Source organism: Puma concolor, chromosome D4, assembly GCF_028749965.1.
Source record: "Puma concolor isolate L17-30 chromosome D4, mPumCon1.1.hap2, whole genome shotgun sequence".
Classification (NCBI taxonomy): domain Eukaryota; kingdom Metazoa; phylum Chordata; class Mammalia; order Carnivora; family Felidae; genus Puma; species Puma concolor.
In genome coordinates this window covers 12,546,240-12,562,484 of record NC_141679.1, presented here as the reverse complement: position 1 = coordinate 12,562,484, position 16,245 = coordinate 12,546,240, and the positions used below count along the sequence as shown (strand labels likewise).

The 16,245-nt window shown below is 37.0% G+C and overlaps 1 protein-coding gene across 8 annotated transcripts in view; it reads right to left on the bottom strand.

Moving 5' to 3' along the window:
• The window catches only part of CFAP95 (cilia and flagella associated protein 95), a 184,101-nt gene that overhangs the window by 100,424 nt on the left and 67,432 nt on the right, over window positions 1-16,245 (bottom strand). For all 8 annotated transcript variants that reach the window (XM_086684984.1, XM_086684989.1, XM_086684983.1 and 5 more), the window contains exon 5: window positions 16,164-16,221. In XM_086684984.1, the coding sequence (XP_086541110.1) occupies window positions 16,164-16,221 (58 nt within the window). The remainder of the gene's footprint in view (window positions 1-16,163; window positions 16,222-16,245) is intronic.

Sequence of the window (16,245 nt, the reverse complement as noted above, 5' to 3'; positions counted from 1 at the left end):
AGTTTAAATTTCATGATCATCTACGTAAGACCAAAACAATTACAATTTACCTATCATTCAACATCTTTTTAAACTGAATATGTTATAATTATTCCAAAGAATATTATCTTGGGTTGTATCTTTCATAGTCGCTATCAAGTGACTTGCCAGTAAATGCCAAACTCAAGGGTTCATTCCTCTGAGAAATTTACCTCAGGATAACCCAGTATAATGTTTAAGGTATTTATCCCTAAAGCACTTCATAGAAACTTCCGTTGTAATAAAATGAGACACTGTCATTGACCATTTCCAAAAGGGAATATTGATTCTCTCAGATTACATCAAGGATAATGGTAGACAAGGGACATAAAGCCCTTGAACTCACTATCTAATTTCTGCTTCAAATTGGTGCTAATTTTAAAGCACTAACACAATATTGAAATTAAATCACCAGAACTATAAAACAATGAAAGAACATCAAAATAGTTCTAATCTTAGATTGGCTTTATTGAAAATAATTGGAAAATGTAACCATTTATTCAACCATAACAATAAGTATGGGGTCAATGTATTTACGGAGTGCCTATCATGGGTTGGGCACAATAGTTGAGTGTTTATGTCTTTTAATCCATAGCAGGACTCTGACATAGGAATTATTACTCCCACTTTACATATAGGAAAAGATATTGCTTAAAATCTCAAGAAAAAGAGATTTTAAGGAATGCCAATATTAAGTAATTCAGCCAGGACTTGTAACTAATTATCTGACTGTAAGATGCATTCATTATCCCTCCAGGACCCTCATGAAATTCTTAATAATTAGGAGATGAAAAGAAACACAAACCACAAAATCCTAAAGCTACATTATATCCATGTTATTTTCTGTATAGTTTGGGCTTTTGTTTTTCGGAGGCAGTGTCTAATTTCTCTGAGGCACATATGTTAGTTTTTGGTCTGGTAGAGGCCCTTCCAACGAAATTTGAGCATTACTGGCCAAACCTGCCTGCTCAAAGGGAGGCAGGGTCTGCTCATTCCTACACCAGCTTCTGTCAAACTAAAGGGAGCTTCAAATTCAGGGTCAACGTGTTTCTCTAGCATCCCCTAGGCAGAGAGGATGATTTATTTTGATCAGGTAGGTGAAACGATTAAATGTGATGTTTTAAGAAAAGGATTCTGGCAGCAAGAAGGTATTGACGACTGAAGGTAGAAATGATCAGATTCCAGAACAGTAATTAGAATTAGAATGACAATAAGAATTCACATATCATTAACTGATGTATGGATAAACAAAATGTGATCTATTCATACAGTGAAAAAACATTATTTGGTAATAAAGTGAACAAAATACTGACACATGCTGTAGCATAGATGAACCGTGAAAACATTATGCTAAGTGAAGGAAACTAAACCAAAAAACTACACATTGTTTGATTCCTTCTAAAGAATGTCCACAGAGATAGAAATTAACTTTGTGAGGAGCTGGGGGAGGGGGAGAATGAGGAGAGACTGTTAATGGGTGCAGTGGCCAATAGATCACAGGGCACCCAGGCATTTGCTAAGCATTATTTGTGAGTTGTGTCTGTGAGGGTGTTTCTAGACGAGATCAGCATTTGAATCTGCACACTCAGTAAAGCAATTTGCTCTCCCTAATGTAGGTGGGCATCTTCCAATCCACTGAGGACCTGAATAGAAGAAAAAGGCAGTGGAAGAAAGAATTCAGTCCCTTCCTGCCTGATAGCTTGAGCTGGGACATTCATCTTATCCTGCTCTTGGTACGTGGTTCTCGGGCCTTCAGACTTGGAATGAATTACAGCCACCAGCTTCCCTAGGTTTCCAACTTGCAGCCAGCACGTTGTGGGACTTCTCATCCTCCATATTGCATTAGCCAATTCCTTAAAATAAATCAATCTGTCTCCCTCTCCTCTCTCTTTCTGTCTATCCTAGTGGTTATCTATCTGTTGAGAAATGTGACTAATAAAATGCATATGGAATTTCTTTTGGGGGTGATGAAAATGTTCCAAAACTGATGATTGTATGACCCTATGTATATACAAAAATCACTGACTTGCATACTTTTCCAGGGTGGATTTTATGGCATGTGACTTATATCTCAACAAAGCTATTATTTTTTAAAAGTGGATAAGTAGGGGTGAGCAATCCAAAAGTTAGGAAAACTAGTTAAGAGACTACTGCCTACTCATACACACATGAAATTGAGTCCCTTCTATCATCAGAGGTATATTGGTAAGTGAGTTCCCCACCAGAAAAAAAAAAAAAAAAAACCACACAACTTATTTGTGATAATTGCCAAATTCTGTGTTGTAAATACTCCCGCTATGGCTGACTTCATGCTATCAAAGTGAGGTCAGTAAATATTGGGTTGGGAAGACGTGAGTATAATTAGCTCATGAAAACTTTAAGAAATGACTCCAGTTAACCCTGAATCCACTTCTCCCACCCCCCATTGTGTGACAGCCACACGATTTGGGTAGATCAATCCTACTGCAAGCTCTAGGGGCAGAATCTAACTGGCCTATGACAATTATAATAATCTCACGTCCACTCTCAGTGATCTCAGTGATTGATCCAGTGTTGGGCATGTGTTTTGAGTTTGTCCAAATAAAGTAAAGCCCAAGACTTTTGTTCAGTGGTTTGGAGGAAAGAAACTCTTTTTCCATTACTGGAAATGAGGAAGCATCTAGCAACCAATAGGTTGCTATTGGTACTGCTCCTACAATCAGTTTAGCATGAAACCAACACCATAAAAGGCATATTTGAGAGTCAGTAAGAAGCATGATGACATTGCTGTATCAATCCTTTACTGAAACATGACTTTTCAAAAAAAAGCGTAAACCGATAAATTGCTTTTATTGTCTGACCTGAGTTGGATTTTGTACAACCTACTAAAAACATCCTAACTAATGTGTACCTGAATAATAGGTAATGTTGGAACACTGAAGTACTAAGAATCAGAGCAAAAAAAAAAATGGGCAAAACCAAGGAAGTAGGACAAGTATGTATTTATAGTAGGAATAAAGGCAAACAATAAATTTGTGACTAAATATATAATCAAGAATTAGAAGAATGTGAATATGGAATAGGTAAATAAAACAGGACAATAAGAACACACTGCTGGGATCCAGGAAGGTATAACTATTATATGAAAGCAGAGCAAGAATGGTTTTTCAAAGTTTAATACTAAAGGCACAAACTAGAATAAAACAGCTGTACCAAGAGCCACCTTAAAGGACCTTAATACTGACTGCAGCTTAGACCCAAGGCCAAATTGAGATGGTAGGAGTCTTAAACAAGAAGTAATTTAGTGTGCCACTCAAATCAAGTATACAGGGGGTAATCATTTCAAAATGATGCGTAGTTTTGCCCTTTCTGTGTGTAACCAGTCATTTGCCCAAGGTGAGATCAAAATTTGTTTCAGAATAAAATGCTAACCAAAGAACAAAGTACTATCAGCTTCTAATATGCAAAATAGGATTTTTCAGCAAGATAATAGCCTTGCAAACCACTCACAATTGTGAGGACTTTAGAATACCAATGTCCAGGCCTGGAAGACTTCACATTATAGAGTTCTCCAAATGTATAGAAAAAAATATCCTTTTGTTAAGGCTTAACCAAAGGTTGGAATGAATAGTCGGAAGATAGGGAAGAGTCTGGGGAATTATAGGAATGAGAAAACAAGAGAAAAGGGAAAAGTAGGATGGCAGAGACAGCCAATGTATTTCCCAATTTTCCCTTTCCCAGACTTTAAGCCAGCAGAGTCCCTCTGACCCGGACAGAGGGAAGTACATGAGACAAATCAGAGTAATGATGGAAAGGCATAAGAGGGGCCCCCATCCCTCATGAGAACTCTTGAAACTGACCATCTCAGGCTGCCCTTTCATCTGCCTGGAGGCCACCACACCCACGCTGGTGGGGCATCATACTTATGCAGAGGGAGACTCTGAGTCACTTTTGGCATCCTGTGGGGAGTCTGCAGAGGGGGTTACTAACAAGAGCTGCAGAGCTGAACACTGGAGCTGGGGCTGAATGGGAATCACAGAAGTCTTCTGTGGGGTCCACGGTATTTATGGGAGTGGAAACGAGGCTGAGTTATCCCAAGCAAGCCATCTGGGATCTAAGCTAGCCCAGAGAGAAAGAGTGAGAAATAGAAAAAGACGGACGGTTCAATGTCCACAGACTTTAGCCACCAATGCCAGCAAGGAAAAGAGCGGCCAGGTGGACTAGGGACATCATCCCAGAGACCAGAACAGGCAGACAACAGCACACACAAAAATCCTACTCTTGCCCTCTGGCATCAGGATGCTAAGGCACATCCCCATCTCCATATACCTGGATACCATCTTAGGGAGAGTCCTAGTTACCATTACTGTGTAACAAACAGGCCAACCCATGTAGAACAGTACAAAACAATACCCATTTCCAGAATCTTTGGGTTAGGAATTTGGAAAAGGCATAACAAAGACAGCATCTCTCTGCTCCACAATATCTGAGGCCTCAACAGAGAAGACTTGAAAGCTGGGAGTGACTTGAGGGCTTGGGTTACAAACATCCCTCACTCCGGTTGGTGGTTGATGCTGGCTGCCCGCTGGGACCTCAGCTAGGGCTGTTGACTGAAACAATGATGCAGGTGCTCCCCGCATGCCTGCTTGGGCCTTCAACATGGTGCGTGGGTTCTGAGAATGGCAGTGGCACTGAGAGAACCAGGAGGAAACTGCATTGCTTTTTATCACCTGGCCTCCAAAGTCACATAGCATCACTTCTACCATAGTCACGGTTCACCCAGTCCTAGGGGAGGTGAAAGACTCTGTCTTTCAATGGAAGGAGTATCCAAATCACATTGTAAGGGCATGTGGGATGACCACATGTATTGCACCATTTGGGGAGAATGACAATCTGCCACATGGAGAAAAAGTAGGATGTGTTGGGGTTCTCAAGACTATCCCTGGATTCAGTGATTTCTAGGAGGAACCACAGGACTCAACATGTAGTTGTATTTGTGGTTATGATTTACTACAGCAAATGGATACAGAGCAAAATCAGCGAAAAGGCACACAGGCTGAAATCCAGAGGAAACCAGGTGCAAACCTCCAAGAGTCCTCTCCCAGTGAGTCACACAGGATGCACTTAATTTCCTCAGCAACGGATTGTGAAATACTGTTTACTGGGGAAGCTCATTAGAGCCTCAGTAGCCAAGGTTTTTCTCAGGGGCTGGTCACAGGCGCGCTCTTTGCCTAGCAAAATTCCAGACTCCCAGAAGGAAAGCAGGTGTTCAACATGAACCATATTGTTTGCACAAACTGTTTAGGTGCAGTAAACCACTCTCATTAGGGAGTTCTAGTCCCAAAAGTCAAGTTTCTAGATGCCAGACAAGGGCCAACCTTGCAAGCAGGCTTTTTAAGAGAGAACAGTCTCAGTTCTGCTGTTAGCTCTTTTCTGCAAACAAAGGATGGGAGGAGATCTCTGAGAAAGTGAGAGTTTTTTTTAAAGGGAAATCAAACACTTCCTATAGGAACTACTTAAATTACAGAATCAGACTAAGCTGTAAATGGATTGAAGAGTGAGTGTTTTCCCACTGGTGGTGGGCTCAGGAAGAAGGCCAGTTATCCATTAGACACTTTTCCTCTGCATATGTGAGTTGTAAACAGTTGTTATATTTCCACACCCTAACATAATATTTAAATATGTACATGTTCAACATTTATTTAGTGGGACTGGGAAGAAATGTTTAGAAATTGCATATAAAAACAGAGGTGCGAATCAGCACACATTGTTGGCTGTTCACTGTTCTAGTGCTACACCGACCCTGAGTTCTGACAATGTTTACTTAAGATAGGATAATCACCACAAGCTTTTACTGGGCCCTTAAGGTAGATGAGGATCCCTGGTAAAATTTGTCTGGGGTGTGGACTGAATGGGTATTGGTGCACAATGGCTTACGCAGAGCCAGACTAGAAGACACATTTCACGGCAAGAATTTAGAGGACTCACCAGGCCAATGGGGCTAAAGAATCAAAGATGAACTATAGCTTCAAATCTGGATGTGGGAGAGTTCTAAAACCAGTAAAAGAATATGAAAGACATGGAGATGGAGGGAGGAATTGTTTTAGGAGATAAATGATGAGTCACATTTTAAGACATTTTCAATGTGAGATGACATCAATACAAAATCTTTATTTGAAATGTGGTGCTGTGGGATAGACGGCTGGGAAAGAGGTCAGTGCCCTGTGCACAGTAGTAGATAGTGGCTGGGGAAAAATAAAGAACAGTATTGGAACCATGGATGATATTTGAATACAGACTGTGAATTACATAATTACACTGCATCAATTATTCCTAAGTTTAAAAATATTACCATAGATATGTGTCCTTGTTCTTAGGAAAATCACATGGAACTATTTATAGGTAAAGGGGCACAGCCTACTCTCAAATAGTAAACAATTGGTCACTTGGGGTAAAGATTATATGGGAGTTCCCTGTGCCATTCTTGCAACTTTCCTATAAGTTTGTAATTATATAAAATATATTATCTCACCCCCCCAAAAAAAGTAATGGTTGGAGAGCCTTGGGTGTGGATGAATTCTCTGAGATTGCATAAAACGAGAAGCACAGAGTTCTGGATCCCAAGTCTTATGGACACTCATGGTTGTGTCCATAAAGAAGCCATGAAGGACAAAGGAGGAGAGGTATGAAGTGCTGCAGGGTCATCAACTCTGAAGGTAGAGGGAGGTGGAAGAATGCAGTGGGAGCCAACAGGTGCTCACTCCCAAAGAAACATCATACAGAGCAAGACCTGACAAAATATAACCAATAGTGCTGTTCCAGAGAAACAGAGAGGAAGCCTAATGAAACATCCTGATCAGACGTGGAAGCAGGCATTGGTGTTATAGTGGTGAGCATGGTGGCCTTCCTGATAAAAGGTGGAAAAGAAAGAGTGCCAGAGAAAGATACATCTATGGCCAGGACAAACAGGCCATAGAAAGAGGAAGCACTAAAGATGCAGCAACAGAATCACTATGGGGAGAATCTGCCTTCAGGTTAAGAAAGCTTTCTTCCTTTTCTTCTCGTTCTCTTCCTCCTTTTAAACAAATCTTGGAAAGACAGGTTAGGACGTTACAGGAGGGTCCTCTGGGTGAGGGGGCCCCCCACTTGACATTCTCTCATTGTGAAGGAAACAATATAGTTTTACCACCTATGTCAATAAAATGTATCAGTATCTTTAAGTGACAGGTATCCTGCTCAGATCCCCATCTCCTCACCACCCTCATCTCCACTGACCCTTAGGTGCTATATTCTTACTCTGAACACCATTATCTCCTGAACCTTCTTTAGAATAAAATGACCTTACCATTTCGTGGTCAGCTGTGTACTCAGTCTTGACCAAGTTCTGGCTGTACTTAGTCTTATTTGACTTCACCTTTTTTCTTTAGGATCTTTTATTTTTTATAGCTTAATTTTTCAAGGTCATTTTCAGTTTGAAGACTATCTTCTGGAACATGAGTAACTCTGCCTAATTTAATAGTATACAATAATTTGAAAGCTTAGTCTCAATTCCTTCATCCAGATCATCCATAAAAATGCATAATGTGTTATGTTTCCTGGCCAAATCAGTCACTGTGAACTAACCCTGTGTCCACCATTACAGATAGCTATTAGCCACCTGGCACTCATATAGCAAAGACCATTCTTCCCTAGCATGCCTGTAAGTATGGTCATTTGGGGTACTCCATTTACTCTTAAAAAGGCATTTGAGGCAGCAAGCTTATTTATGTGAATATCACAGTGGATGGAGTGAAAGTAAATATACAGGTAGATTACCGTGATATTTTGTTTCATTACTTTCAATATACATAATGTATAAAATTCCTTAGCTGTTATACGCACTTGACTGAAGACCTGTCGTCCTCTAATAAGATTGTCTTCTGTATACACATGCGGAGTGATGTGAGAGCAAAAGAACAATTTCCACACAGCCAAGGCTACTTTATCAACCCTAGGGATGATGGAGGATAGGCATCCCAGACAGACTCCTTCATCCATTTCCTCACTACTTTAAAAATGACTTCATTGCTATTGGATATTTTCTTCTCCCAGTGATTGTATCACAGACACAGGAGTAATTGGCAAATACAGCTACAACAAACATGTTACTAATTGGATATATTTTTGTTATATATTTGAGAAACATTTACTACTCTTTTTATTTGATAAAATTTTACAAACGAAAAACACTTAAAACCAATAGAGGGATGCATCGAAAGGAAAATAGTCATGGGAGGCACAAGGAAGGTTAGGCTATCATATAAATATAAATATTAATATCATTAAAGAGTCTGATCATCACGAAGAAAAATATGGAGACCTGCATGAATAGTCACTTTACAAAATAAGCTGACTTTAAACAATATCATAAACTTTAGTAATGTCTAGCATCAAAAACTAAGCAATGCCACATTAAACCTTAGCTATTGATACACTTTTAATGCACAAACTTTGATTGGTCCTATCATAGAAAAAATAAATACCATTTTTTTATTCCTCAGTCTGTATTATGTGAGGACACCTGCCACTATTTTATACTTATAATGGCATGGTTAGTTATAAATTTGAGGCCCAGTGTTTTCAATTAAAATTTTTTTTCTTCCTTTACAAAAGTCAAATATGTTCAATGTAGAAGTTAAACATAATTAAAAGAAAGAAATTAGAACTAAACTCTTCTGACTTAACCCAGAAACAAAAGAAGATCACTTCACTTCAAAAGGCAATATAAAGTGAAGGTGTAGTTTTAGAGAACACAGGGTTCTTTCCTCTAAAAAGAGACAACACAAAAACTGCTTGAAAATCTGAGTTTCCTGAAAATTAAGACCACAATTTCTCAACTGTTGGTGATACACGAGATGAGGATGAGTTAAAATATTAACTTCCTAATTTTTAAGTAGACTTCAATTAAATGTTTGCCAAGGTCCTCATCAAAAAGATTACTTGGTCATAAATAAATACTATTAGGATGGGACAGGATCAATGAGAGAGAATCATATCATCTCGAATACATAAATAGTAAAATTTGAGAGCCCAAGAGCTATATACGTTAGTGAAAGTCCTCCAGAGAAATAGAAACAATAGAAGATAGATGATAGATAGATAGATAGATAGATAGATAGATAGATAGATAGATACATACATACATATATACATACATACATATATACATAGAAAGGAAAAATGTCTACTTATCTATCCACCATATCTATCTTCTATTTCTTCTATCTCTATATGTATGGGACAACAGGTGACCCTTGAACAATACGGGTTTGAACTGTGCAGGTCCATTTATACACAGATTTTTAAAAATAAATATAGTGCAGTACTATAAATTCATTTTCTCTTCCTTATGATTTTCTTAATATTTTTTCTCTAGCTTACTTTATTGTAATAATACAGTATATAATACACATAACATACATAATGTGTATCAATCAACTATTTATGTTGTTTATGTTATCAGTAAGGCTTCTGGTCAACAGTAGGCTATTAGCAGTTAAGTTTTTGGTGAGTCAAAAATTATTTGTGGATTTGTGCATCAGTCAAAAATGATTTGTGGTTGGGGGGCGGTGTCAGTGCCCCTAACTCCCACATTATTTAAGGGTCAGCTGTGTATATATATAATGAGAGATCCTTCCTTCCTTCCTTCCTTCCTTCCTTCCTTCCTTCCTTCCTTCCTTCCTTCCTCCTTCCCTCCCTTCCTTCCTTCCTTCCTTCCTTCTTCTCACCTATTAGCAACTATATATTCCCCCCAATAAGTCAAATCTTTTTGTATTCCAATGGGGAGGCTGTGGAATGGAGCTATGTGAACAAATGCCAGCAGATCCTAAAGTTGAAACTGGGGTCTAGGAAATGTGGTCCCTTAATGCTGACAGAATCCCATGAGACTCAGAACTAGAACCATTTGCCTCAAAGTACAAAATCATGTGTATACATATCTATGCATATACATATAATCTCAGCACAAACGTGTAACACACAATGAGATCTTTCAGGCATTGTTTTAGACTGAGGAAGGCCACCATTTCCTTCTGAACCCAAGTAATAGAGGGCCGTTCCTGTGGTTAGCTAAAGCAGTATTTTGGAACACCTTGACGTCAATCAAAAGATAATAGGTACAACCACATGACCCCTTCCCTCTTCTCCAATTTCACCTTCCAACCCTATCTCATTTGCAGATGAATCTAAAACTCTTTTTCATTTTAGTCAATAGTCAATGTAATGAGAAAAACAAGGATATGCAGCAAATGCCCATTATTCTTTTGTCAGTAAATATTGAATTAGAACATTAACAGGACACAAAAGAGAAAATTAAATAGTAGATATATTAAGATTCAAGGCAAAGAAAAGTAGTACTAAAATAAAAGTCATGAAAACACATCATGGAACCTGGAACATTACCTAGTTAAAAATTACACTTCGTTCTGGAGTATAAGGCTTATACATGATTTTTCAATGTGGCCAATTCAATGGTACAACTTTGCACACTATATGTTGTTAAAAGAGAAGCAGAAAAAGAAAAGGACTATATGCTGAAACGAAATTATGGAAGATCATGGGAGTACAGAATGGAACAAAAATACAAAGAGAGGGTTTTAAAAAAAAGTGAGAACCAAAGCTCATTTCCTTCAGATGCTTCCTATAGCACTCCCAAGCTGTTCTAGATTCATTTTCTGTCTCAGCTTTTGGTATTTTCTGCAGATCATTCTTTCCCTCCTCTTCTTTTTAAGGGCCCTGGTAGGCATCCCTTCCTGAGAGGCAGAAAACTAAAGGCAAGTCTAGCCTTTGGGGAGTTTCTTGCATGTGAATAATCCCAACTGAACAACAGAGGGCTCTTAATGATGCTGTCCACCTCTGACTGCTAGACAAGGTACATTTTGATCTGGGATGATACTCAGAGTATTTATCAATCTATACAGTCACTCAGACTGAGCATGTCCTAGAGGCCCCTGGTAAGACAAGTATTAAACTTCCAGAAGGTCCAGGCTGGGCCCACTCAACCATGAAGCACAGGAAGACCAGTACCTAGAGCCCACAGTACTTTTGGGGACTCACAAAAATGTTGTCATTTATTTTAAAATCAGAATTTTTAAGATGAATCTAGTAACAATGTGAAGGTACTTAGTGCCACTAATTCTACGTTAAACAAGGGTCATATAGTAAATTTTATATTACATATATTTTACCACAATAAAAAATGCAGATGCCATTTTGCAAAACTAACTGTATTAAATGGTAGAAACTCTTAGCTAAGCCAGGAAATGTCGATGGCCATTTAATATTCATAAACATTTTAGGGTAGAAACTGATGATAGCTATTATACACAAAGTTTTGTTTAAAATAGGGTACAAGAGTACTTCTCAGAAAAAAAATAAGTATTGTACACTTTAGTTTTGTGTAATAACACGACTGGTACATTGGTAATAACTTCAAGAGGGTTAACAATAACATGGTCATATAACATGGCCATAAAATACAATAATATAGTCATAAATAGGCATGAAGACAGTATAAGGGGGAAAAGATGCGTAATCTTTACAAAACGCCAATAAGAAATACAGCGTAAGAAATGTATTTCTTTAATAAGCTTTTAAATCCTGCCCCCCACCAAAAGTGAATATGATCCAACTTGGATTATATTTGTCTTTATACCAATGCAGTTATACAATATATATTGTTTAAAATTTTTAATGGAAGAAGGAACCCATGACAGCCAAAGTCCTTAGGGTCCAGGAAAGGGTCCATAATGCAGTCCTGGGTCCTGGGAGTCTAGGGAAAGGGATGGAGCTACTCACAGGTCAAGGTTGTGGGGAATTCAAGGTGACAGCAAATTTCTAATCAGCGCAGAAATGTCAATATTTTAACAATGAGATATCTGTGCCAGTGCATAAAGCCCCAGTGGTAGAACAGGTCAATCCTGCTGTTGTTGGGAATAATGCTAAACAGATGCAGTCTCTTTTTATACCTACTGTGTACCATGGCAGGGATAGTCAACATTTTGGGGGTTCAAGATACACATATGCCTGGAAAGATAATTCAATAGGCAGCTCTATTTAGGAAAACAAAATGGTACTTCACACTTGATAATGACCAACTAGATGCACCCAAATGGCAGCTGCATGCCTGGGAGGAGCCGTTAACCTCCAAAGAGCTCCCACTGAGGGTTTGGTCATTTGACTTAGTCATTGGCACTACCTTTCTTTCCTGCTGTCCTGTAGGTTGACTTCCAACACCCATATTTAGAATCTAGCCAACACTCTGGCTTACCATTTTTTCACCCTCTCAAGTCAATGGTTTGGATTCCATTATAGAAACTCAGCCCCATGGCCACATACTGGGCTCTGTCATTCCTGAGAATTGTTCTACATCTTTTGGAGGCTCACAAAAATGTTGCCATTCCTTTTAAAATCAGCATTTTCAAGATAAATCTAATAACAATGTGAAAGTACAATGTGAAATTCCAATAAATTCCAGTATATCCCCCTTTGCTCATTACCTCCAATTCTTCCAGCTCTTTCACTTCTTCACTACTGCCATGATTGGTTTTTGTTCTCAACATTCTCATTCCTTTGACCCTTCAACTTCCTGAGTTTTCTCTCTGCCTGGACTAATTCTTTTCCTTACTCATTCTGAGTGTGTTCAGTAAACTCTCCATCTCATTATACTTGGCTCACTTGTCCTTTATCCTAAAAGCTCATGTACCCCATAAACAGCCAGTCTTGGACCAATCCTCTAATGTACCTTCTCTGTAAGTTTTCCTCTATTTTGGTTCTTTGGAAGAAGGAGGGGGAAGCTTTTAAGAGAAAGTATCTTTCATTGAAATTGGGATGAGCCATAATAGCCATAATGAATACCTAACATAAAAGGAGGAGTTTTGAGGAAGTACCTTCTAATTCTCTTCCATTTCTCCTTAAAAATGATTTCATAGCTTCCTAATATTCTGTGTTAATTTACTCATACCTAGAGCTATAGGATGATAATTTGCTTCACTTTAGAACTCCTATAATGCTATCCCACTTTATGCAAATATCAATTAAACAAATATAAAAAAATAATATAAAAATTAAGTCTCAATTCATGCACAAAATTTGAAATATGAATCCAAATATTTTAAGATTTCTTCAGGAATTGCATAATTGCAAAGGCAATAGCCTGAGAATGGTGTACTGTGTTTATGCTAGGTCCACACAGTTTAGACTCTAGCAAGAAAAAATATTCTTTCTTTTGTCAGTATTTTATGAATCATACACTTGTTTATATGCACAGTAACTTCTATGTCAGAGTTCAGTCATTATTTTACTCTTATTTAACCATTTGCTGTCATTACAATTAAAAAAAATTTTTTGTATCCTATAACAATGTAACAAGGTAAGCATTCATTAAATGGGGGCGCTGGGAGCAGTGCTAAAAATATGCCTCCACGTCAATTACTTTGGCATGGAACTTAGAAGTGAATGAACAAAATTCTAATAAAACCACGGAACTGCCATGGCACACTGTTAATGTGGACACAAGCAACGTGAGAAACATTAGAAATAATGCTGAAATATTAAAAGCACAAACATACAACACAATGGCTAAAGATTTATGCACCCTAAGAATACAACTCACGTTCTTAATATTTATGCCTATGGAGAAATTAGTCCTTTGAATTTTGTGAGTTTTTAATTATGTGTCTTGCAACTGCCTTTTGTTTAGAGATGCAGTCAGATCCCCTGTATATAAGGAAATGGACCTGAACTGCATTTTTAAATAATATATTTATTGCCTTGTGGTTTTTCTAATCAGAAAAGCCACCATGCTTGTTGCATTGGAAAATTCTAAAATGTGTAAAGATGAAGAAATCACCTAGAATCTCACCATCCAATGTCCAAATTTACTAGCATTTTGACAGTTCCTTCAGGGTTTTTTTTCCTCGATATTTTTACATAGTGTTTATATGAATACACTATATCCATATAATAAACTGTAATATGTGTACAATTTTGTATGTTAATGTTTCTCTTAACCTTAAATCAAGTTTTATCAAGACACTAAGAACCATCTATGGACATTATATAGGCTGCAAAATATCTCCTCATATGATTATAACATATTTAATTAGTAATACTCCTAATACTAAAATATTAGGTACTTTCCAAGTTTTGTCATTACAAATAATTCAGTGATGAGTATCTTTGGATATGAGTTTTATCCCTAGTTGAGTTATTTTTATCTGAGGAAGTTTCTTAGAAGGAAAATTATTAGATCAAATAGTATCTTGATATATATTGCCAAATTCTTTTCCAGTAAGATTAAAACAACTTCCTGGCAACAGATAAAAGTATTCATTTTACCCCATCTTCAGCCCATTAAGTATTATTATTTCTAAAAATATTGCCAATTTTATTAGCAAATATTTTTATTCTTTTAATTCAGATCTTTTATTATTTGTAAATAATATATTTACAAATAGCTACATTTATTAGCTAGTTGCTTATATTTCCTGCTTTGTAAATTGTCTATATATGTCCTTTAGTCATTCTTCTAGGTTCTCAACATTTTTCCTTCCAATATGTATAAGTTCTTTATGTATTAGGCATTAATCCATAGACATCATATTTTATCTTTTTATGGTTTGAATGCTCCTTTTTAATGAGAAAAAATAAATAAGAATACGACATATAATAAAGTTAGTATCATGAATCTTGTACTTCCCTAAATTGGCTATATCACTGTTTCAAAAACTTTTGATTATTCTCATCTGTTTATTCTTTCAAAAAATTCTTACAATCTTACAGTTCTAACAGAAAACAAAATCCATTGGGATTTTCAATATAATTAAATGTATGAATTTAATTCATAATCAACTTAGCTTTCCACTCTCCTAAAATGGTTCTTATTCCCTTGTATTCAAGATTTCTGTCTCACTTATCTTTGGATGTATTTTTTTTTAAATAAACTTAATGGCTTCAAGCAACAATTTATTATTATCTTCTTGGAATCTTTCATGGGCTGCAGTCAGATGGCATCTGGAGCTGCCGTCCAGACTCAATGGGGCTGTATGTCTAATATGGCTTCCTCACTCATCAGTCAAGCTCATCAGCGTTCCTCCTCATGGCCCCTCCTTCCAGTAAAGTACCTCAATTTCTTACATGGTAACACCGAGCTCCAAGAGTTGGAGGCAGTCTTCTTCAGTCTAGTCCAGATCTGGCATAGTGTCACTTGCCATGTTCTATTGATCAAATCTGTTACCTGACAGCTTAGATTCAGAAGGTGGAGTATCATTCACCTTGTCCTGGAGAAGTGGCCTGTGCAAAGTCCACCTTTGGAGACAAACTACCAACCACACTTTCTTTATTGATCTTTATTTGGTCTAGAATTTTCTTCACAAAAGTATTTGAAATTTGTGTTGCTATAGTAATTTGTACATTTTTTTTCTCATAGTTTACTAAGCAGTTAGGGCTGATATGAAGGAAAGATCTTGTTTTTTGATATACTTATTTTGTATTCAATTGCCTTACTAGATGGTCTTATTTATTCTAATTACTCCTCAGTTTAATATTTTAGTTCTCCTAAGAAGATAATCATCCTCTCTGAAAATAAAGATGACTTTTTTCTCTTTTTCAATAAATACTACCTATTGTACCAGTCAAGACTTTCATAACAAGACTAATAGGAGGCATCCTTGTTTGGTTTCTGTTGTATAATTTTTTAAGTACAAGTATATTGAAGTTATAAACTGGACATATTTTATCAACATACACATCTCCCAGAGCTAAATTAAACTACTTATTTTTATGTGTCAATGCAATACAAATGAATAGAAAGGTAGGTTTTTATTTCACATAAATTGAATTCAGGGAAGGGGCCAATAAAACAAGATGAGGAAGAAAACAACTAATATATTTTGGACACTGCAATATTTTCTTCCTGATATCTATAAACTTCCAAAAAGAAATCATAGCCATAAAACATTCCATTGACTCCCACAAATAGCTAATATCTCTAAATAAATATAAAACATCATAAATTTCTGCAATTTGTCCTTTCTTCCCAAGCTTGACTATTTATACTAGAAATAAAGAATCATTTTAAGTACATAAATAAATATTAGAATAGGGCTTTTCAGCCATCTTATACTCACAAATGGCTGATAATCATATGGTGGAGCATAGTCTTCAGCATATGTTGTCAATGCACACCTAAGAGGGATAAGTCAATATGTG